The sequence below is a fragment of the Pelophylax lessonae genome (genome assembly GCF_965119305.1).
Source record: "Pelophylax lessonae genome assembly, chromosome: 5".
Taxonomy (NCBI): Eukaryota; Metazoa; Chordata; class Amphibia; order Anura; family Ranidae; genus Pelophylax; species Pelophylax lessonae.
This window is the reverse complement of record NC_138772.1, coordinates 188,908,119-188,933,830: the sequence shown is the minus strand read 5'-3', so window position 1 is coordinate 188,933,830 and position 25,712 is coordinate 188,908,119. Positions and strand designations below refer to the sequence as shown.

General features: G+C 46.4%; 1 protein-coding gene across 1 annotated transcript in view; it reads right to left on the bottom strand.

The window, feature by feature from the left end:
- TPK1 (thiamin pyrophosphokinase 1) overlaps window positions 1–25,712 on the bottom strand; it is an 846,565-nt gene that overhangs the window by 494,122 nt on the left and 326,731 nt on the right. Inside the window, exon 5 of the mRNA XM_082257543.1 lies at window positions 24,684–24,756. Within this exon, the coding sequence (XP_082113669.1) occupies window positions 24,684–24,756 (73 nt within the window). The remainder of the gene's footprint in view (window positions 1–24,683; window positions 24,757–25,712) is intronic.

Here is a 25,712-nt window from a genome sequence, read left to right as displayed (position 1 = left end):
AGTTGTCCTGTATCTACTCCTTTGTTATCTTGGCTGTGTGCTTGGGGTCGTTGTCCTGTTAGAAGATGAACCTTCGCCCCATTCTGAGGTCCCAAAGGGCTCTGGAACAGATTTTAGTCAAGGATGTCTCTGTACATTGCTGCATTCATCTTTCCCTCAATCCAGACTAGTCTCCCAGTCCCTGCCACTGAAAAACATCCCCACAGCATGATGCTGCCACCGCCATGCTTCACTGTAGGGATAGTATTAGCCAGGTGATAAGCGGTGTCTGGTTTCCTCCAAACATGACGCTTACCATTCAGGTCAAAAAGTTCAATCTTTGTTTCATCAGACCAGAGAATTTTGTTTCTCATGGTCTAAGAGCCCTTTAGGTGCCTTTTGGCAAACTCCAGGTGGGCTGACCATTGGATTTTTGGTCATCTTCCGGACTAAGGCCCTTTTAACCCAAACACTTTGTTTGGCAGGGCGGCCCACTCTAGCAAGAGTCCTGGTGATTCCAAACTTCTCCCATTTAGGGGTGATGGAGGCCACTGTGCTCATTGGGACCTTCAATGCTGCAGAAATTTTTCTGTACCCTTCCCCAGATCTGTGCCTCTATACAATCCTGTCTCGGAGGTCTACAGACAATTCCTTGGACTTTATGGCTTGGTTTTAGCTCTGAAAAGCCCTGTTAACTGTGGGACCTTATAGAGACAGGTGTGTGCCTTTCCAAATCATGTCCAATCAACTGAGATTACCACAGGGGGACTCCAATCAAGTTGTAGAAACATCTCAAAGATGATCAGTGGAATCAGGATGCACATGAGCTCAATTTTAAGTGTCATGGCAAACGCTGTGAATACTTATGTACATGTGATTTTTTTGTTTTTTTATTTTTAATAAATTTGCAAAGATTTCAAACAAACTTCTTTCACATTGTCATTATGAGGTATTGTTTGTAGAATATTGAGAAAAATAATGAATGTATTCTGTTTTGGAATAAGGCTGTAACATAACAAAATGTGGAAAAAGTGAAGCCCTGTAAATACTTTCCGGATTCACTGTACATAGGGAGGATTTACTAAAACTGGTGCACACAGAATTTGGTGCAGCTGTGCATAGTAATCAGCTTCCAGATTTTATTTTATTAAGTTTAACTGGATAAGCTGAAGTTAGAAGCCGGGTGGTTACTATGCACAGCTGCAAAAAATTCTGTGCGCACCAGTTGTAGTAAATCTCCCTCAATGAATCTGCTTATCTGCTACCGGTCTGCTGGTGCTGACAACATGGTGTAGGGACTGGAAGTTTCAAGCCCTTGTTGAATGATCCCATACTTTTTGAATATACATGCTAGATATTGATTTTGAAGCAGAACTTCACCCAAAGGGGAATTTCCACTATTCTTCATCCACCCCCCTCCTCTGACTCATTTGGAAGATTTTATTTCTATGGGGGGGGGGGTAACTGGATTGGACAGGTTCCTGCTTCCACTACCAGTTGAACAACTGCCAGAGATCCACTGGAAGTTCTCCTGCCCCACTTCCTGATTGCAACCTTCTGGGACACATCACAGGTCCTAGAAGGCTGCAGGACTATTCACAAAGCACAGTTTGGCTTGCATATGCGCAATGGGCAGCCAGCTGTGAAGCTGCAAGGAGTCACAGCCAATTGCCTACAGTTAACATGCCGGTGCTGGGGCTCCTAAGACAGTTAAAGAACCAGCACGAGTGAGAACGGTGTTGGATCCCTGGACAAGTAAATTACCTTTTATTAAAAGTCAGCAGCTACAGTTTTTGTAGCTGCTGGCTTTTCACTTTTGCAAAATTGACTGAAGCTCCTCTTTAAACATTCCTACACATACCGCTCCAGGACTTTTTCTGACATTGGTTACGTGTAAAAATCATTTTTTTTGCTAGAAATTTAGAAGCGGTGCAATAGCAAAGTGCTCCGTGTGGCATATCAAAGAGAGAAAAAGGTATAGCACAAAGCGTACAATAACTTTATAAGAGAACTCCTTTATGAGACAGGGACAATATTTAACTATAGCTTATTGAGAGTTGAAAAACTGGGGATAGCAGAGCACCGTCTATGGATATTCAGAACTGCTCCAAGTGTATAGGTGGTTTATATATATTTTTTTTCTTCCCCCAGAAAAATTGGATTTTTGACTTACCGTAAAATCCATTTCTCGGATGTTCATTGACGGACACAGCTAATGATCTTCTTAACCATTGGTTTATTCTGCCTACTACAGGAGTAGGACACTAGGCAGAAAACAAGTCTGGCTAGGCAGTCCCAGAGCATATACTCACTCTCTCTGCTATAGGTACTCAGTTTTGTTATAAGCAGTGTCAGAAGAAATACAACTCCACAGATGGGGTCAGTGCTGTGTCCATCAATGAACATCAGAGAAATGGATTTTAATGTAAGTCAAAAATCTAATTTTCTCTTTCGTTCATTGACAGACACAGCTCCTGATCTTAATCATTGGGACGCCCCAAAGCAGTGTTAAACATGAGTGGTGGGAACAGCGAAAAACAAATTCCCAAGGCTAAACTTTAGCCAACCAGGTAAATAGGAGCTCAATCAAAGCAACTGGAGCTCACCTAAAAAAAAATAAACCTTGCGGCCAAAAGAAGCATCCACAGATGCCAACACATCCACTTTATAGAATTTTGTGAAAGTGTGCACTGATGACCAGGTGGCCGCCTTGCAAACCTGTGTCACTGACGCCTGATGACGGAGGCACTGAGCGCCCGAGTAGAGTGTGCCTTGACAGGGAAAGGAAGAACCTAACCCTTGATGGAATGGGTCTGATTTACCGTCTGTCTGATCCATCTGGAAATGGTCGCAGAGGAAGCGGACAACCCTTTCTGAGGCTCATTCGTGAGCACAAATAATGAGTCTGACTTCCTAAAAGACTCCGTACCATCCAGGTACACCCTAATCGTCCGGACCACGTCCAAGAGCATGCAAAGCAATTTCCATTGGATGTTTTGGCCTGGGACACAGGGAAGGCAACACATTGTCTTCATTCAAATGAAAATCTTTGGAAGGAACGACCGACGGCTAAAGAACCACCTTATCTCTGTGAACCACCAAGTAAGATGAATGACATTATAACTCTACCAATTCTGACACCCTGTGCGCAGAGGTGATAGCCACAAAATAGGCCACCTTCTGGGACAGCATAAAAAGGGGAATCTCCCGAAGATTCTCAAAAGAAGGCTTCTGGAAGACTTAGAGTACCAAACAGAGGTTCCAAGGCAGCAACAAGGACCGCACTGGAGGAGCCAAGTGCCGAACTCCCGGAAGAAAAGTATGCACAGGGGAGCGTGTGGCCAGAGCCGTTGAAAGAAGACTGCCAGGGCTGACACCTGGTTCTTGATAATACTCAAGGCCAGTTTCTGCTCAACCCCCTGTTGTAGAAAAGTTAAGATCCGAGCCACCGAAAAAGAACGAGGATGAACCCCAAGAGACTTACATCACACGATGTACGTCTTCCACGTATGATGATAAATTTTCCTAGAAGTAGATTTCCTAGCTTCTAACAGCGTTGGAATCACCGATTGGACAAACCTCTATCCTTCAGCACCTGGCCTTCAACAGCCAAGCTGTCAAAGCCAGTGACTGCAAAGCAGGATGGAAGATTGGGCCTTGACAGCAGATCCTCCCTGAGAGGAAGCTTCCAAGGAATGTCGGTGACCAGCTGCACCAGACCAGCGTACCAAGCCCGGGGAGGCCAGTTTGGGACCACTAAGATGACCAAAAACCCCTTCTGCTTTGATCCTGCGTAGAAGTTTTGGCAGAAGCTTGAGATGAGGGAAGGCGTAAATCAGACAATACTGACCCCACGGGGCCACCAGTGCGTCTGTGGCGCCCGCCAGAGGATCCCGTGCCACAAACCTCTGCACCTTTCTGTTGAGCCGAGATGCCAACAGATCCACCTCGGGGATGGCGCACCGGAGACACAACTGATGAAACACCTCCGCATGAAGGGACCACTCCCCCTGGTCCAACGCCTGCCGACTGAGGTAATCCGCCTGCCAGGTTTCTACCCAGGTAATGTGTAAAGCAGAGAGGACTGGAACGAAACGTTCTACCCACCTTAGAATGCTGCTACCTCCAAAGCCACCAGGACACTTCTTGTGCTTCCCTGGTGATTGACACAAGCCACGGCCATGGCACTTCCCCATTGGATGCGCACTGGACATCCCTGAAGACGATTCGTCCAATGTTCCAGGCACAGTCTGATCACTCAGCGTTCCAGGACATGGATCCGTAGTCTGGACTCTTCCAGTGTCCAGACCCCCTTGGCAGAATTTTTTGCTGAGGACGCCTCCCCACCCGGACAGGATGGCATCTGTGGTGACCACTGTCAAACACAAGAGGAGGCAGGATTTGCCCAGCCGAAGCGCCAGAGAATGAGGCTACCATATCAGGGACTCTTTTGTTTCCCAGCTTAGCCAGATCTGATTGTCCTGATACTGCGGAGTCTTGTCCCATTTGCTCATAATCTCCCTTTGCAGAGACCTTGTATGGAACTGTTCAAAGGGAACCGCCTCGAAGGTAGACACCATCAGGCCCAGCACCCGCATGCAAGTCTGGAGGGATGACTATCTGCTGGACAGCAGGAGTTGAATCGCAGCCTGCAGTTTCCAGTGTTTGTCCAGAGGAAGGAGCACAATGGCTAAGGCCGAGTCCAGAGTCAGACCCAGATAGTCCAGTTTTGTGGATGGAACAAGAGCAGACTTCTGAAAAATCAAAACCCAGCTAAGCTTTCTCAGAGTTTGTATGGTGATCTCCAGGTTTTCCACCTGAGCAGTAGGAGACTCCGCTCGCAGAAGGAGGTCATCCAAGTAGCTCAGTAACACGATTCCTCGCTGGCGTAACAATGCTAGCACCGGGGCCAACACTTTTGTGAAGACACCAAAGAGTAATGCCACAAACTGATTATGCTCCTCTCCCACGGCAAAGCAGAGGAAGCACTGGTGACTGGCACATATTGGAATGTGAAGGTAAACGTCCTTGATGTCGAAAGAAGCAAGAAAACCCCTCTGATGCATGGAAAGCCACCACCGTGCGAATGGACTCCATTCTGAACTTCTGCACCCGTACAAAGCAGGTCAGCGCCTTGAAGTCCAGAATTGAATGCACCTTGCCTTCCTCCCTGGAAACTGTAAACAGGTTTGAATAAAATCCCTGAAAACGTTCCAATGTCAGAACCGGGACAATCATCCTTGAAGTAACAGGTTTTGCACCCCCCAAAAAGACCCAGTAAGCAGTCCGAGGACAGGCACAAGTTGGAAGGAAAGAACCTTTCCGGAGGGTACGAATGAAATTCGATCTTGTAGCCGGACAGTATGACTTCGTAGACCCACTTGTCTTGTACAGAGGAAGTCCACGGGTCCGGAAACCAGCGAAGATGTCCCCCCACCTCCAATACAGGTTAGGGCGCAACTTCATGCTGAAGGAGCCTTGTCCACAGGTCTGGAGAAGCCCGTTCTCAACTTGCCAGACCAAGTTCACTTGGGTCCAACAGAGGAGGTCCTGAAGGGCTCTGATCCCATGTCAGTCGCCCCTGAGGGACGAAAAAACTTCTTATGAGCCGAGAAAGATGGGCCACGTCTACGATAAGTGTCCTCGCCCTTTCTAATCTGCGGAAGAAAGGTACTCTTCCCCCCTGTGAGACCCTTAATGATGTCATCCAGGGTAGCTCCTAAACAGTTGATCTTCTTGTAAAGGAAGCTCAGTCAAGGCCTTTTTGAAAGTCTGGTCCGCAGACCAGCATTTGAGCAAAAAAATACGCAAAAAGACCATTCCCGAAACAGAGAGCCTAGCAACTAGGGGAGCCGCATCCAAACAGGCGTTGCAGATACACTGCAGGCCCTGGACCAACTGATCTGCCAGCTCAAAGGCAGGGGGGAGCTGCTCCCCCTCCAAGTCACGGTGTAAAAGCTTAGCCCACTCTGTCAGAGTTTGCAACACCATGGCAATGGTGAATACCAGCCACAGTGTACATACTGTGGCCAACAGCCTATGTCTTCCTGTCAGCCGGGGTCCTTAAAGGCTTGAGACTCTTCAAAAGGAATCATGGTTGCCTTGTTCAATCTAAAAACCGGAGGGTCCACCACTGGAGGAACAGTCCACTTTTTAAGAAGGAACTCCTCATAGGGCTACTACATAGCAAATCGCTTAGGGGCCACAAGGGGACGTTTTGGTCATTCTCACTCTTTAGTGACAATTCTGTCAAAATAGGAGGGGAAAGGAAACACCTTTGCCGCTCTGGATGGCTTGTGAGTGCCAAAGGGAACCGACGCTTAAGTTGCAGCTTCAGCTGCATCCTCCATCTTTAAGGTCTCAGGAGGCTACAGGAGTGGAGGAATAATAATGTGAAAACTCAGGACGTGTGGTCGCAGACCCAGCAGCGTGACCCACGTCCACCGTGGCCAAATCAGATTCAGGATCTGAGGAGACAGATGAGGCAGGGGAAGGCAGGGGCCACTTTTTGCTAGCCGTTGCCCAAAAACTACCTCCACCCAGGACACAAAGGACTCCAGGACCCCCGTCAGTGCATCAATGGATGGTTGAGACCCGGAGGGCCCCGCAGACTCTGAGAGGGGATCAGGTGGGAGATGTGCTCCAAGGACTCCATGAGTCAATAGGGGGGATCCCACAAAAAAAGGTGTAAAAACACTGCAAAGGGACACCCCCACCGCTCTGGCAGCACCACCGGTCCCCAGTAACAGAGCACCAATCGATCCTCAGCAGAGAGGGAGAGGACCCCATTAGACTCACCACCCAGCAAAAACAGGCACCTTCAACTACCAGGATAATCTGCACCCATGTGCGGCAATCACGAATTTAATAGATCCAGGAGTCAGCACCAGGGGATGACGAGGGGCTCCCACCACCGAAAATCACCACCCAGAGGGCTCCACTGTCATGGTCCCTGCTATTTTCAACGACAAACCACCGGAAAATGGCCGCCAAACTACACAAACGTGTGCATTGAGCACACAGGCTACGAAAAAATGGCAGCACCACGAGGCTCCCAGGGAACCAGGAGGGATCCCTAGGCCACAGAAAATGGCACATACAGGAATGGGGGTCCTGGCAGGAGCCCCCACCAGGTACAGACCCCCCCCACACAGCCGGTCACCATCGGCGCACCCCCGCCCCCATTGCCAGCACAGCACCCTGACCCTACCCCAGGAGGTGGACCAAATTACCCCACAGCCCCAGCATAGTGAAGGTCGGACGGATGGGGGGGGCGAGATGGCCCACGGGGACCACCAGACCGATGAGGGGGTCGCCGAACAGGAAGGAGGGGAAACCGAGGGTCAGACTGTCTCATGGAGGTGCACTCGTCCACCCAAAACCCTCCAGGAGGAGAGGTGGGACAGTTATTTACCATACCAGGAACCAGGCGGACACTGCTCCAGACAGAACCTCCTCTCCATCAAAATGGGAGGCCTGTCAGCCAGGAGAAACGCTGTGACTTGGGCTGTAATCTGGTCGTATGTGACTTTGCGGGGCATTTAACTCACAGGCCAGCCCCCGTCCGGTGGGGCTATGTCGCGGCTGACCTAGCGTGGAGCTGAGGTCTGTGCGCGCTTGATGGCCAGACTGGGGTTACCTCTGGATCTAGATTATCCAGCCTATCACCCAGTCGGGCAGTTGATTGAAGATCTCACATGAAAAAAAAAAAACAGCAGAAAAAAATAGATCTAAGCAAGGAACCAGGTCCTTACTCCTGACTAGGCAGAAAAAAACTGAGTACCTATAGCAGAGAGAGGGAGTATACCCCCTAGGACTGCCCATAATCGTAGCCAGACTATTTTTCTGCCTAGTGTCCTACTCCTGTAGGGGGCAGTATAACCCAATGGTTAGGAAGATCAGGAGCTGTGTCCATCAATGAACGAAAGAGAAAAAGGGCTTTATTGGAAACAAGTATGCATAACAGAAGTTGCAAACAATATCATATGATTGAAGATAAATATAATAATCCTAACAAAAGGTGCAATCAAGGAGTAGTGTATGCTCCCAAAATTTGAATAAAACAGTCATACACAAATTCTTACTGAGGAGTCATGTTTGGTTAAACGCATACTTTCACTTGGGCCAGCTCATGACTTTTATACTGTACAGGTCCCTCTCAAAAAATTAGCATGTTGTGATAAAGTTCATTATGTACTGATAAACATTAGACTTTCATATATTTTAGATTCATTACACACAACTGAAGTAGTGCAAGCCTTTTATTGTTTTAATATTGATGATTTTGGCATACAGCTCATGAAAACCAAAAATTCCTATCTCAAAAAATTAGCATATTTCATCCGACCAATAAAAGAAAAGTGTTTTTAATACAAAAAAAGTCAACCTTCAAAAAATGATGTTCAGTTATGCACTCAATACTTGGTCGGGAATCCTTTTGCAGAAATGACTGCTTAAATGCGGCGTGGCATGGAGGCAATCAGTCTGTGGCACTGCTGAGGTGTTATGGAGGCCCAGGATGCTTCGATAGCGGCCTTGAGCTCATCCAGAGTGTTGGGTCTTGCGTCTCTCAACTTTCTCTTCACAACATCCCACAGATTCTCTATGGGGTTCAGGTCAGGAGAGTTGGCAGGCCAATTGAGCACAGTAATACCATGGTCAGTAAACCATTTACCAGTGGTTTTGGCACTGTGAGCAGGTGCCAGGTCGTGCTGAAAAATGAAATCTTCATCTCCATAAAGCTTTTCAGCAGATGGAAGCATGAAGTGCTCCAAAATCTCCTGATAGCTAGCTGCATTGACCCTGCCCTTGATAAAACACAGTGGACCAACACCAGCAGCTGACATGGCACCCCAGACCATCACTGACTGTGGGTACTTGACACTGGACTTTAGGCATTTTGGCATTTCCTTCTCCCCAGTCTTCCTCAGGGTCCGGTCACCTCTTCTCGTTGTGCAGCGTTTTCTGCCACACTTTTTCCTTCCCACAGACTTCCCACAGAGGTGCCTTGATACAGCACTCTGGGAACAGCCTATTCGTTCAGAAATTTCTTTCTGTGTCTTACCCTCTTGCTTGAGGGTGTCAATGATGGCCTTCTGGACAGCAGTCAGGTCAGCAGTCTTACCCATGATTGCGGTTTTGAGTAATGAACCAGGCTAAGAGTTTTTAAAAGCCTCAGGAATCTTTTGCAGGTGTTTAGAGTTAATTAGTTGATTCAGATGATTAGGTTAATAGCTCGTTTAGAGAACCTTTTCATGATATGCTAATTTTTTGACATAGGAATTTTGGGTTTTCATGAGCTGTATGCCAAAATCATCAATATTAAAACAATAAAAGGCTTGCACTACTTCAGTTGTGTGTAATGAATCTAAAATATATGAAAGTCTAATGTTTATCAGTACATTACAGAAAATAATGAACTTTATCACAATATGCAAATCTTTTGAGAGGGACCTGTATAGTGAATGTCCTGAGGAAATTGATGGGGCCTCTTGAATATATAACAGAGTAAGACCTTATTAAATTGTAACTGATATGATTGGCCTGTTAGGTCATTGTGTTAACTTTCCTTATAATAGCAGTCATCTTTCTATGTGCTTATAGGGTTTCAGGTACATATTTCCATATCCTAAATAGTCAGGGTGGCTCATGAGTGTAAATAAAAAGGGTGAACACAAGGGGGCTAAAACTTGTAGAGGTTAGTGTAAGCAATGTCAATGTGTTGTGGTGATTTGTGTGTAGATTGAAAAATTATACCTACAATGGAGAAAGAGAGAGAAAGGGGGGCAGAATGGGAAATAGAAATAAAGCTAGGAAAGGATGTGTCGGATGAGGGGGCAGGGAGGGGATATGTATGGATAAAGAGCAGAACAAACAGCAAGGACGGTTATTTTCCAGAGTGGGGATATAGGGGATGTGCGAACCCCATCCTCCTTCATCAGTGTGTGTCAAGCAAATTGAAGCCTGTTAAGGCTAGTTCATGACTTTGGTGTATTCAGCTGTTGTCAAAAAATGGTGCCAACATGCCCAGATTTTCTGATATTTCGATTGTGAATCCTTAGCATGGTGAACGAGTTCCGGGTTTTGCAATTTTTGATGTCACACGGTATTAAACGCAATGTTTTGGGAAGAAAATACAGATTTTCGAATTTTAATGCAAAAAACAATACATAACCCATTTTTTTGTAAAATATAAAGGATGTTGCGCTGAGTAAATAGATACCAAACATATACTACTTTAAAAGTGCAACGGCGACCAACGATGAAAATATTATTATTCATAGACAATACTTTAAAAGTCTTTACAGGTTACCACATTGGATTCACAGAGGTGGTCTAGTGCTAGACTTACTGCCCATAATATGAAGTTCGTGGTGATATCTTGCATGTGTGGGACGTGCGTGCAGGACCAAAGCACGTATTTACCTTTGTGCGTGAGCACCAGGGGAAGGGGACTTGTTAAATCTTTTTTTAAATCATTATTTATTCAATTTTTTGTATTTTTACACTGTTACTTTAATTTATTTATCACTTTAATTGCTGTCACAAGGCATGAAAACATCCTTGTGACAGCTATAGGCATGTGACAGGTACTCTTTATGGAGAGATCTGGGGTCTATTAGACCCCAAATTCCTCCTCTGCCTCTAAAAGCTTTCAAAACACCAAGATCTGTTTTGCTTTTGATTTTTTGAAAATGGCGCTGTCGACATCCAGGTAAACCCGGAAGTGATGTCAGGTTACATAGTAGTTGAGGTTGAATAAAGACAATAGTCCATCCAGTTCAACCTGTGTAGGCGCGCGTGGCCGTAATCATCTCTCATAACCCTTAATGTTCTGATCCTTGAGATGTACATCCAAGAGTCTTTTGAAAGTAGCCATACTCCCCGCAGAAACTACCTCTTGTGGTAGAGAATTCCACACTCTTGTAGCCCTAACAGTAAAGAACCCCCTGTATTGCCTGAGGTCAAAACGCTTCTCCTCTAATCACATTGTAGGCCCTCGAGTCCTCATGCAATCCTTGCGACTGAATAGCTTTTTTTCTATGCTGAGATCACCATTGAGGTATTTATAAATTGCTATCATGTCTCCTCTCAGGCGTCTCTTCTCCAGGGAGAAGGTCATCGCTTCCGGGTTACTTTAGCGGAATGCCTATGAGAGCCGATCTCAACTTTGTTTGGCAGACGCGCCAGCTGGTCGCTTGGGTCTCCCAATGTGAGGGGTGAGCCAGAGAGAGCTGCAAAAGGCGGTGGGAGGGAGGGGGGGTAGAAGCCTGCAGGTATGTGGCAGAGCTTTGCACAGGTTAATGTATGACCTGTCTGTAGTGTGAGACCTGACACTTTCTGGTCAGTAGGCGGAAAAATAGTGTCCCATCACTGGTATTGGGAGAAGAATAGTGCCACTTTTTTGGTATCAGTAGGAGGAATAGTGCCTCCTTGTTGGTATCAGTGGGATGAAAAGGCAAAAAGCAGCATTTGGCCCACAAGCTTGGAGACCACTGCTATACATTGAAAGAGAATAACCATGGACCCTTTCTTTTAGAGCTGATCATAACTTGAAATCATAAACTAATCATGCAAGGATGGAATAATATATTGGTCAAGTGCTTGACATTTTTCTAAGGCTCAGTTCAACAGTCATCATTTGGCATGGCTTCTCTGTTGCCTTATTCACAAACCTAAATAATTCTATGTTTCATATTTTAGCTTCCTTCCATTGAATTGATTTAAACCTATGATGTGAATTCCAAAGCTGCACAAGCATGTCCATTTAAATTTGTTCTCATACTGTGTCACACTTCGAAAAACTGGGAGATAGGATTTTCCAAATGCAGTTGTAAAAACATTTGTCATTTAACAGAGTTGTGAGACTGGAAAAGTCTCTCCACCCAAAACTTTTACTCTGTCAATGTAATTCTGGATGATATCCAAACATCCATCACCTAGTAAAACATGTTTTTTCTCCTTGCTGCTATCAGCAACCCGGTTGCATGTCTCTACTTATTAAACATGCAAATTCATAGGGGAATATATCAGAACTGAACCAGCTGTGCATGGCAACTAATCAGCTTCTATGTTTCCTTTTCGAAGCTTACCTGAAAAAGCTGAAGATAGAAGTTGTTTGGTTTCCATGCGCAGCTGCTCCAGTTCTGATAAATTCCCCCCACAGTGTATGACTTGTGTAAATACCAAGACCAGTTCAAAGTAAAATCAGAAGATTTACACCCCCCCCCCTTCATGACCAGGCCATTTTTGCAATATAGCACTGTGTTCCTTTAAATGACAGTTGCATGGTCATGCAATGCTGTACCCAAATAAAATGTATGTCCTTTTTTTTATCACCAATAGAGCTTTGTTTTGGTGTTTTTTTTATCATCACTGCATTTTTTTAATCTTAGAGCTATAAACATAAAAAGACCAACAATTTTGAAAAAAACAGAATTTTTGTAAAATCTTACCTGTAAAATTCCTTTCTCTGAGTCCTCCGACAGTCGCCGCCACTTCATATTCATCACTAATGGGGTTATTGACCTTTGCTCCGCAGGAGTAGCTAGGCAACAAAATTTGTTAATATCAAACTTTTAGCATATCCCACCCCTAGGGGGTGGTCCCCTCAGTCAATACCTCCCTGCTTCCTGCATTCCCAACTCAGTTTCAGTAGCATAGCAGTAGAGTACACAAACAAACCCCAAAAGAGGGGCGGGGGCGGCGACTGTCGGAGGACTCAGAGAAAAATAATTTTACAGGTAAGATTTTACAAACATTCCGTTTTCTTTTACGTCCTCCGACAGTCGCCGCCACTTCATATTCATCACTAATGGGGACGTCCCATAGCAGTGTAGACATGAGGGGTGGGAAAAAACGCAGCCGTGCCTAAAGCAACGCAGTACCCACATCAGGTAAAAAGGAACCTTACCAAAGTAAGAAAACCAACTGGGCAATAGGACAAAAACGTGCTCAACAGGAGCAACAACCCAGGAAAACAAGTAACCTAGGGATAAAGACATCCCAACAGCCAAGGACCCAAAACAAGGGACCCTAAGGCACTGCCGCACTAAGAACTTTGCGGCCAAAGGAAGCATCCGCCGATGCCTGAACATCCACCTTGTAGAATTTGGAGAAGGTGTGAACGGACGACCAAGTCGCCGCCTTACACACCTGGGCCACAGAAGCCCGATGATGACAGGACAAGACGTACTCAGAGATCTAGTAGAGTGCGCCTTCACAGGTACGGGAGGAACCTTTCCCTTCAAAGCATAGGCCTGCTCAATGGTCTGTCTGATCCATTTGGCGATGGTAGAAGCCGACGCCGCCATGCCCTTCTGAGGTCCTTCAGGAAGGACGAATAGGGAATCCGACTTGCGAAAGGATTTAGTCGACGACAGGTAAACCCTGATCGCCCTAACAACATCCAAGGAATGTAAAGCCACCTCCTTCGGATGTTTTGGCCTTGCGCAAAGCGAAGGCAAGACAATGTCCTCATTGAGGTGAAATTTCGAGATCCTCTTCGGAAGAAAAGACGGGTTAGGTCGCAAGACCACCTTATCCAAGTGAATCACTAAATATGGAGAGCTGCAGGACAAAGCTCCGACACTCTGCGAGCCGAAGTGATCGCCACCAAAAACGCAACCTTCTTGGAAAACAGAGGCAACGAGATCTCCCTTATCTTTTCAAAAGGAGCATGTTGCAACACGGACAGAACAAGGTACAAGTCCCATGGAGGCAAAGGCTCCCTCCTAGGAGGGACCAGGTGTCGCACCCCTTGAACAAAGGTGCTAACCAAAGAGTTAGACGCCACAGGGCGTTGAAAGAGAACGGCCAGCGCAGAAATCTGACCCTTAATCGTGGCCAACGCCAAACGCTGGTCCACGCCCGTTTGAAGGAAAGTCAACACTCTCGATACCGAATATGAGCGAGGAGAATACCCCCTGGACTCACACCAGGTAAAATACGCCTTCCAAGTACGATAGTAAATCTTCCCCAAAGAGGCTTTTCTAGCCTTGATCAAAGTGGGAATGACCTCAGGGGAGAGACCCCTATCCTTCAACACCTGGCTTTCAACAGCCAGGCCGTCAAAGCCAGCGACTGTAAAGCAGGATGGAATATCGGCCCATGAGACAGGAGATCTTCTCGAAGAGGCAGACGCCACGGAGCGTCAACCGCCAGATTCACGAGGTCTGCGTACCAAGACCGGCAAGGCCAGTCTGGCGCCACCAGAATCACCGTGTGCGGTTCCGCGGCCAACCTGCGAAGGAACCTGGAAAGCAGCTGAATCGGTGGAAAGGCATACATCAGACGATACTAATGCCAGGGCGCCACTAACGTGTCTGATGCGTCTGCCCGAGGATCGCGCGACCTTGCCACGAACCTTTCCACCTTGTAGTTTAGACGAGACGCGAACAGGTCCACATCTGGTGAACCCCACTTTGCGCACAACAACTGAAAGACATCCGGGTGAAGGGACCATTCTCCCTGGTCCAGGGTCTGGCGACTCAGATAGTCCGCCTGCCAGTTCACCCCCGGAATGTGAACTGCCGTTATCGCCGGGACGTGTGTCTCGGCCCAAGACAGAATGTCGGCCACTTCCCGAGCCGCGCGGGCACTCCTGGTGCCCCCTTGGTGGTTGATGTAAGCCACCGCTGTGGCATTGTCCGTCTGCACCCGAACCGGACGGCCCTGTAGCCTGCCTGTCCAAAGCAGAAGGCAGAGAGCTATCGCTCGCAATTCCAGAATGTTGATCGGAAGGGAGGATTCCTCCTCCGACCAAGTTCCCTGGGCGGACAGAACGCCCAGAACACCACCCCAGCCCGACAGGCTGGCATCCGTGGTGATCACCGTCCACGAGAAAGGGCGAAAAGACTTGCCCCCCGACACCGCCGGGGACCGGAGCCACCACAGAAGATCCCTTCTGGTATGATGACCCAAGGAGATCCGTAGATCCAGAGATTGCGGTCGCCCGTCCCACTCGGCCAGAATCTCCGCTTGGAGACCCCGCGTGTGAAACTGGGCAAAAGGGATCGCCTCGAATGCCGAGACCATCAATCCCAGACACCTCATACACGTCCGGAGGTACGAGTACTGATTGTCCCTGAGGGACTTGACTTCGTCCTGAAGCGTCCGGAGCTTGTCGTCCGGCAGGAAGACCTTCGCTTGAACAGAGTCCAGGATCATCCCCAGGTAGGGAAGACGAACCGACGGACACAGAGTTGACTTTGGAAAATTTATCGTCCACCCGAACTCCTGCAGAGTCTGCATCGTGATGGACAGGTCGTTCACCAGGCCCTGACTGGTCGTAGACCGAATCAGGATATCGTCCAGATACCCCAGGACAGAAATGCCCTGGGCTCTCAATAAAGCCAGAACCGGCGCAAGCACCTTGGTGAAAACCCGTGGAGCCGAAGCGAGACCGTAAGGTAACACCACGAATTGGTAATGATCCTCCGCAATGGCGAATCGAAGGTACCTCTGGTGACCCTCGAAAATGGGGATGTGAAGGTACGCATCCTTCAAATCGATGGAGGCCATGAATTCCCCCGGAACCAGGGCAGCCACCACTGAGCGCAGGGATTCCATGCGGAACTTGCGAACCCCCACAAAGTGGTTCAGAGCTTTCAAGTCCAGAATCGGACGTACCTTGCCCTCCTTTCTGGGCACAGTGAACAGATTGGAATAGAACCCCCAAAATCTGTCCCGATGAGGCACCGGAACCACCACTCCCTGGGCCCGCAGGTCCCGCACCGCCAGGTGCAGATCCTGCAAGCGCTCCGGAGATAGCTGAAGGTTTGAGGGGAAAAATCTGCTCGCCGACCGAGAGAGAAACTCGATCTTGTATCCAGATCGAACGATTTCCTGAACCCACCTGTCCCGAATGCGGTCCAGCCAGGGTTGAAGAAAACCGAGCAAACGTCCCCCCACCCCAGAACTGGGTGAGGGCGTCCCTTCAGGCCGCATTGTTATGGGCAGCGGACCCGGACTGGCCGGACTTCTGCTTACCTGTCCACGGCTTCTTCTGGGAGCCTTGGCCTTTGAAGGGTTTGCCCTTATAGTGCGACCGAAAGGCACGAAAGGACCCTTGAGAGGGCCTAAACGAGGTAGTCTTCTTACCACGAACAAACTTATTCTTGTGAGATTGGGGCAAGAGAGTGCTCTTACCCCCAGAAATTCCCTTTATCAGAGTATCCAAAGATTCGCCAAAAAGGCGAGATCCCGCGTAGGGCAAATTAGCCAAAGTCTTGCGAGAAGATTGGTCAACAGACCAACATTTCAGCCATATCAAGCGACGGTTCAATACCGCCACACTTGAAAGACGCGCAGCCAAAGGGACTAAATCTAAGTCCGCATCACACAAATACATGACACCCTGATGAATTTGATCCACCATAGCCAAAGTTGTCGGCGAGGCAGAGTCAGCCACCAGGGTGCGCCTGAGCACCTGCGTCCAATCCGCAATAGCCTGGGCTGCCATAATGGAAGCAAAAATAGGCTTCAGCATAGAACCAGCAACCGTATAAGCATGACGGGCCAGAGACTCCAATCTCCTGTCCGTAGGGTCCCGGAACACCGGGGTATCCTCAGCAGGGATCGCAGTGGATTTATTCAAAACCGCCACAGCGTGATCCATCTGAGGCGGCACACACCAACGCTCATCAGTGGTGGGTGTAAATGGATAACGCAGTTTGAACCTACTCGGCACAGCAAAAGGTTTCTTTAAATTGCGCCATTGCTCATCAACCGCGCGCTGAAATTCCGCAGAGCAAGGAAAAACCTGCGACGTTTTGCGTTTCCTTTGCGTCCCATAAGAGGACATCAAAGCAGGAGGACATGGTTCATCCTGCAAATGCAGCGTTTGCTTGATAGAAGCAACCAACTCATCCATGAGTGCAAGCTCTTCAGACGAGCCAGGGGGAGAATTATCAACCCCTTCTACCTCAGCCTCCCCCTCAGACCCAACAAGGTCTAGAGATGAGTGAGACCCTGAGAATGGCACTCCAGCCATAGCAGCCCCATCGCCCTCTGAATCAGAGGAAATAGACACTCTGGGCCGTTTGGTGGATCGATCAGCCACCAGCATCTGCACCTGAGCAGCCAAGTTCGCCACAATAGATCAGCCCCCTCGGGGGATGCAGCAGCCCCTTGGCCCCCCACCAAGGTGGGAAGAAACTTGCAATCCTGAGAATCCATGCCCCAGCAAAAGTAGAAAAAAAGGAGTACTGCCCCTTTAAGACCGCGGCGAGCGTAGCCCACCGCACCCTACTGAATACACCGACCCCCACAGGGATAAGAACACTGGAGAGATCACACAGGCTGCTGCCACCGATCGCTGTCCCAGAGCAAAAGGAAATGATGCAATGACTGACCGCCCTATAAAGCCCTATAAAGCCTATGCAAGGCTACACAAACATGGCCGCTCGGCTGAGGATTCCTTAGGCAAAGAGAAAATGGCGCCGACATGTGGCCTGATCGATCGCCGCCAAAATGGCGGCGTTTGGCGGCAAAACGCCGCGCCATACCACACAGGACCGGGCACCATAAAATTTCCGCAAAAAAATGGCGGGCCGCAGTAGCGATCGCCGCACCGCATGTCCAGGCCCAGACTGCATCATGCATTCACACAGCAGAGCGGGAGAGCCCCCCCCCCCCTCGCAGCCCACAGACAGGCAGCTATTCCACACAGGAATCTGACAGGGAGCTCAGCATTTACACAGACATGCAGGGTCACACAGTCCCAGACTGACACCCAATAGACAGGTCCCCACATAGATTTACACTTACCAGTCCGGATGGCGTGGGGAGCCTTCTCCAGCGACCAAACCGCTGCACTGAGGACAGGCAGTGTCGCAGCCAGGACGCAGAGGAACTGCGGTGCGAAACCGCAATGGCGTCCAGTGAGGTAGCCACCTCACAGATAGGATCCCTGCAGCGAACAGGGATGGGTCGTTCAATATGCCAGGGAAACCTGAGCTGAACGCTCGATGGCAGGCTAGGAAGCCCCTGGCCCTGAACCCTGGGATCCAGGGTGGCCAGTCCGAGACCCAGCTCTGCATGATCATCTTCATCCGAAGAAGCTAACTAATGCTGAAAAACAACAGCTAAGTAAAAGAAAGAGAAAAAAACTCAAAATAAAATCAAAAAGAGAATAGAGGCTGAGACTGAGAGCCCCAGCACAGAAACAGCCTTGCTACTCCTAAGCTAGGCATTAGAAACTGAGTTGGGAATGCAGGAAGCAGGGAGGTATTGACTGAGGGGACCACCCCCTAGGGGTGGGATATGCTAAAAGCTTTGATATTAACAAATTTTGTTGCCTAGCTACTCCTGCGGAGCAAAGGTCAATAACCCCATTAGTGATCAATATGAAGTGGCGGTGACATTACTACAATAATCAGTGCTATACATATATATATATATATATATATATATATACTGTAAAAATTACACTGGCAGGGAAGGAGTTAACTTTATTAGTGATCAAGGGGTTAAGTATGTCCCTAGGGGCGTGCTTCTTACTGTAAAGGGGTGTGGCTAGTGATGTAACCACAGAGACATACGATCCTACATAGCAGGATCGTATGATCTCTGCAGTTACACCAGGGAGAATGACAGGCGGCTTTGTTTACATCAGCCGCCTGCCTTTCTCCCTCTCCACCGGGAGATCGCGAGTGACCGACGGACATCGGGTCCGCCGGTCGCTGGCCGCGCTCGCCCCCTAGAGGCTCACAGGCCAGCGACGTAGTACTACGTCACTTTGCCTGTACGGGGCTGACTGCCGCAGTAAATGTACTTGCGGCGGTCGGTAAGTGGTTAAAGCCAACATACAGGTACGTCGGTTTGCGGAAAGTGGTTATTCAAATAGCTCTAAGGCTCAATTCACACTGCTTCAGTGTAAATTTGCATTATACCTTGCTTGCAACTTGATGTGACTTCAATGCGCCTTTCATGTGACTTTGATGTTTTGCGACTTTTGCTTAAGCAAATCATAACAAAACAGAGTGTGACACATATTATTGAACTTACAAAACCCTCTGGAGGTGCAGGCAAAGTCACAAAAAAGAAGACAAAGAAACAAAGTCCTTGAGATTTTTGTGATTTTACCACTGCAGTCTATTGCATTCATGTCGCAAGGAAGACTCAGAAAAGTAGTGCAACATCTATGTCAATAACCTTTTCGTTTCTAAGTCTAAATAGATTGTAAGTATAATGTATGAAAACCTAAAATAAAAAAAATAGAAAAAAAAATACAAGAATAAAACACTGACAGTCAATTTATATGTACAAAATCACTAAACTATAATGTCCTTAACATGTATATATATAAATTTAAATATGCTATGTATTTTTCCTAATGGGTATGCATATTATGAAATCTTAGAATCAAAATTGTAGTCAATGTTCAGAAATGATCAACACAGTGAGGTAATATGTGCATATGATGTACCAAGGGAACATCCTGGCTGACAGAGATGCTTATTAATAGTGATCATTGAATTGAAATTGCTAAACCAATTATCTTTTGTAGTCCATTCGCCCAGTTATTTATTCTGTTCTGCTCTGGGACCTTTTAATCTCTGGCTGATGCAGCACATCTGGTAAAGTGTGAATAATCTTGTAGCAATGATAATTCCAGTATGGGTAGAAGTCAGTGACAGTGACCCCATGCGCATGAAATCTAAAATTTGACTGTTTGCTGTAGGCTACACAGAGATATTTTTGTCCACTTTTTCCATGTAAGGCAAAATCTGAGCAAGTGTTCTTCTATATTCACAAAATAAAATCTCAAAGGTTGTTTTATATTGCACAGAGAATTTACAAGAAAGAGGATTCTAAATGAAGAAAATACACTCTAAGGCTTCATATACACCCTGCCTACATTTACCCCGGCCACGGGAAAATGTTTGCTGTGTTTTGCGTTTTCATGCGGCCAGCTGTCAAAATGTTCCTATCCTGAACGTGATTCTTTTGCATTCAGGAGAGGGAGGTTGAAGCTCACCTAACGGCAGCAGCTCCTAAACTCTGCTAAAAACCTATGTGTACATGGGCACAAAAGATTTTATGGAGTTGAGTTTAGGGGTCCTTTCACACGGGCTTTCCGCCCAGCGGACTCCTTTTTGCTCAGCTGGGATCGATCTGCCGATCTCCACTGAGCAGGGGGATGACAGCTCCGTCTCCGCTTACTTTGCAGAGACAGACCAGTCAGATCCCCGCTGTCCTCCATGGGAGATCGGATGAAAACGGACAGCCTGTCTGTTTTCATCCGATCCTATCCTCCAGACGGAAGGAAAATAGTGTTTCCATCCATCTGGATTTCATGGACAGGATCATCAGGTGTCTGCGGACGTGTTACCGCTGACATTCCGCTGCTCCATAGGAGTGCATGGAGCATCCGATCAGGTCCGCCTGAAAAAAACTTTTTCAGGCAGGCCTGATCTGAAAGCCCGGGTGAAAGGGCCCTTAGAGCTTTGACAAAACAAGTCAAAAGCTCCTAAACTTAAGTTTAGAAACTGCTAGTGTGCATGAAGCTTAACAGATTTATAGACCCCAATTCCAAAAAAGTTAGGACGCTGTGTAAAATCTAAATAAAAACAGAATGCAACAGTTTGAAAATCCTATAAACCCATGTTTTATTTATGATGGAAAACAAAAAACATTTCAAATGTTTAAACTGAGAAAATGTACCATTCTGGGGAAAAAATAAGGTAATTTTGAAATGAATGGCAGCAACACGTCTCAAAAAAGTTCGAACAGGGCCATGTTTACCACGGTGTAGTTTAGGTTCGTTTTGTTTTACTAAAAGGAACACCTGTATTTAAAGAAATGTTCAATAACCAGGTCTCATAGTTTTGTTTTTCTAATGCAATCTTTTTTTTTTTTTTATTATTGTTAATACATTTTCGTGGCACACAAATAGCCAGGGCACAGAATCAATAAAAGTTTATGAAAACATCACTGGAAGACTTACATAACAGTCTCTGGGAAGCACTTCAGAGGTGGAAATTGTAGAGCTGTAAACAGCAGACACAAACTAGGGACCGCTGAGCTGAATGGTGACTCCAGCCTGGACCAATCACAGGAGGACATCCCGGGACGGTCCTTTGGTCACGTGACACGTGGGGGCGTCACGTCCTTCTCGCCCGCCGTCACAGAGAGAGGGGAGCCGCATGAGGAGTCGGACAGACTCCACTGGTTCCAGCCGCCTGAAGCAGTCTCGCACCGGCCGCCGGAAGAAGCTGACCGTCTGACGCGAGGTGACCGGAGAAAGGGGGCCTGTACGCTGGTCACTACATTGAAAGGGGGCCTGTACGCTGGTCACTACATTGAAAGGGGGCCTGTACGCTGGTCACTACATTGAAAGGGGCCTGTACACTGGTCACTACATTGAAAGGGGGCCTGTACGCTGGTCACTGCATTGAAAGGGGGCCTGTACGCTGGTCACTACATTGAAAGGGTACATGTATACTGGTCACTACATTGAAAGGGGGCCTGTACGCTGGTCACTACATTGAAAGGGGGCCTGTACGCTTGTCACTGCATTGAAAGGGGGCCTGTACTGTGGGATTAGTGCTAGGGGGTCTGTACTGTGGGATTAGTGCTAGGGGGTCTGTACTGTGGGGTTTGTGCTAGGGGGCCTGTACTGTGGGGTTTATGCTAGTCGGTCTGTACTGTGGGGTTTGTGTTAGGGGGTCTGTACTGTGGGGTTTGTGCCACTCTCAGTCAGTGTATCCCATAATAGGGTGTCTCTCACAGTATATCCCATAATAGGGCCCCTGCTCCCTATTATGGGATATACTAGTGGACCTCTTAATACAGGCATTCTCAAACTACGGCCCTCCACCTGTTGCGGAACTACACATCCCATGAGGCATTGTAAAAATCTGACATTCACATACATGACTAAGCATGATGGGAATTGGAGTTCCTGAACAACTGGAGGGCCGTAGTTTGAAGACCCCTGCCTTAATATGTGATATATTTGGAGAATTTGTTCACGCAAGCAAAATACAGGGGACAAAATGGGTGGAGTCTATAATGGGTGGGGCTTCTGAGAAATGGTAGGGGTCAAATAGAAGGGCGGGGTCTTGCGCCCCCCCATCTTAAAACTTCACCAGCCGCCACTGTATGCCGCACTGCTGTGGATCAAGAAGCTGTTAGCATGTGCACTGAGACCTATGCCGATCGATCAATGCTGCAAACAAATGTCGTCCAAACTGTTTACAGTAGGTATATGTGAAAAAACTTATTTTTTCATGTCCATTGAATGATTTATCGGTCATTACATAATGGCAAAATCGTCTGCTCTTACGGCCCGAGTGTTTGTAACTTGAAAATGAGTTTGAATGATTTTTTGTATAGTGTATAGCCAGCTTTAGAGAGCACTGGAGTTGGACTCACAGGGAATCAGGAAAGCAAGAAGAATGGGGGATCCACTCTACAGCAGTGTGAGATGTAGGAACGCTGGGACAGGAGATGGAATACCTGACCTCCAGGGGTACAGACATCCGTGAGAGCCTCACACACTTACAGCGGTCTTTACCCCAGGAGATCTGGTATTCTATCTCCTGGCCCAGTGGTCCTACATCTTACACTGCTGTTGAGTGGATCCCACGCTCTCCTTGCTGTCCTGAGCCCCTGTGAGTCCAACTCCAGTGCTCTCTTAGTTTGCAGCATTGATCGATTGGCAGAGGGCTCAGTGCACATGCTGATAGATTCTTGATCCACAGCGGTGCGGCATATCCCCATTCAGCTCAGCGGTCCCTGGTTTGTGTCTGCTGTTCACAGCTTTACAATTTCCACCTCTGAAGTGCTTCCCAGAGACTTTTATGTAGGTCTTCCAGTGATGTTTTAATAAACTTTGACACTTTTATTGATCCTGCACCCTGGCTATTTATGTGCACCTTTCTTTGGATCTTTCCCTGATCTGAATCACCTGGAACTGAGGATCACTAGTTATGCCTTCATTGATATTTTTTATCCAGTTTATACTGCATAGAAATTTACTGTATTTAAATCATGTCTTCCCCTTGACAGCTGCTTATCTACTGCCACCAATTCACTGCTACTTCAAGCTTTCACACAGCTGGCCTTTATTTTGTGACACACCAATATTTTGTGAGCGCTTGAGTATGTGCCTAGGGCAATTATTTTATAATACATTTTCAATGTTGTCTTGTTATATATTGTTCTTATCATTTAGACTTTTACAAGCAAATATAAAATATTATGTTCTTTTGAAGGTACATATGGACAATCATCATCTAAAAAGTATTTATTGTCACTCAAACTATTATTTGCTAACTGAAAAATAGGACTTGTGCATTAAGGCTGTCCAAAGGTAGTCCTGTTGCTCATCCACAGATAGAATAAGGGATTTAGCATAGCCACCCTATGAAGTAACTTACTGGACAAATACCCAGGTAAAAGAAAAAAAAAGAAAGCATAATAAAGAAAATTAATGAGTGACCATATCAAGGAACTGTAATAAGCAATGTATTACTTTTTTTTGTTTTTGCATTTATTATTTACTACCTCCTGTCTAAGCTATTATAAAATTACAGTTGGGTGGGAGCACTATTATCATGGGAGGATGTCATATGACAGCCTCCCACTCAGGCACCTCATATGTGCCCAAGGGGGTTGGGTGGGAGCACTATTATCCTTGGAGGATGTCACATAACAGCCTCCCACTCACGCACCTCATGCGCACCCAAGGGTGCACAGAGTGGCATGATCTGTCTGCTGTCACCTGAAGACTGATCATTGCACCGGGTCGGCTCCGGTACCATATGATCACTGTGACCAATCACAGCGATTACATGTCAATAGTACTTGTCATTCATAGCCATTCATGTGTACTATTGTGATCTCCATGATTGGTCACAGTACCATGTTATAGCTGTGGCCAATACCAACTATCACACAAGTATACAATGGCACATAATTGGATGCCATTCACAAAAAATGATTGCTTATAGCAGTGATGAGATCATCACTGTAATAAGCAAAATAAGCTATCAGTGGGGAAAAAAAAAGGGATTACCACCCCCAGAGCAGTACAGTGTCACTATGGTGACACTGTACTGCTCTGGTCACAGCATGTAAAAAAAAATAAAAATAAAAAAAGTTAAAAAATAAAAAAGTTAAAAAAAAATGAAACAAATTATTAATTGTGAGATAGGACTTTCCATTTTCAAATATTTATACCATAATTTGTAGACTCTATAACGTTCACACACATGAAATAATATACACTTATTTTGGTTATTTTTGCTAAAGAAATGGAGCAGAACAAATTTTGTCACAAATGTATGAAAAAAGCCTATTTATTTGCAACATTTTATAACAGAAAAAAGGGTTTTTTTCTTTTTTTTCAACTTTTTTGTTTATAGAGCAAAAATTAAATATCACCAAAATAAAGTTCTATATGTCTCAAAAAATAATAAAAAAAGTTCATTTGGGCACGGTGTTGCATGCCTGAGTAATTGGCATTCACAGTGTGACAGCGCTGAAAGCTGAAAATTGGCCTGGATAGGAAGGAGGTGAAAGTCTCCAGTATTAAAGTGGTTAAAGAAGAACATAACTGTGAGAAAAGATCTAAGTACACTGTATCTCTCTGAATAAAATCAAATATACCACTGAACTATGACAAATGTGGCTTTACAGAATGATTGCTTTGGACTATTTTGTGAAAGCAGATAAATTGAGGGAACGCACAGTACCTTTTCAGTATAGAATTCCTTCACCAACGGCTGTAGAGAATCAAAGTCACCACTGATGAAATCTGGCAAATACCTTAAAGAGAGGGATAAATTATGCATTACTGTTTCAGTATTTTTTTTAAACAAAGTCTAAATACTTAATAAAGTGTAGTTTATATAACCAGTTTTTAGGCATAAAAATAATACTGATGCTTTTCAAGACCCATCATTTATAGAAATTAAATATTTTATTTTAAAATAAGCAAAATATGGCATGGTGTCACAATGATTAACAATTATAAGATAGAAAAAAACGATCATGTATTTTGTAATACCAAAGCATAGAAAGTACCACAAAAAGGTGAAACTATGGAAACTGGTAGAGTTTAATGAAGCAAAGATACAGTAGATGAGTATGTGGTCTGTTCTCCAGAATCCCCCTAACCTTCCTATTGTAAAGAAGTAAATATCTGCTATGGTTAGACTGATGTTAGGCACATAGCTATAATTGCCAGCAGATGTCTTCCTTTAAGGCTGCTCTCTTTGTGCTTCCCTTGGTGGCGCCTCCCTTCCTCCCCAAAAGCATGTTTCTCCAACGCTAACACTGTTCCTCCAATTTAGTTCTACATGCAGAACTGCATATGACTATGGCTTTTTTTAGAGCAGTGGTCTCCAAACTGCGGCTCAAGTGCAAGGTGCGGCCCTTTGCTTGCTTTTATCCAGCCCTTGGTGAACTGTTTCATGCACTGATACCAACAATGAGGCCTAATCCTCCCACTGACACCAATGAAGATACACAATTTCTCCTGATGATAACAATGATGGGGCACTGTTCCTCCGAATGACGGGGCACAATTCCTCCCAATGACGCCAAAGATGGGAAAAAATGTCTCCCAATTACACCAACAAAGGGGCCCAATGACACCAATGATGTGGAACAATTCATCCCAATGACAACAACGAGGGGGCATGATTCTTCCCACTGACACCAATTATGGGCCATAATTTCTCACACTGACACCAATGATGGGACACCATTACTCCCACTGA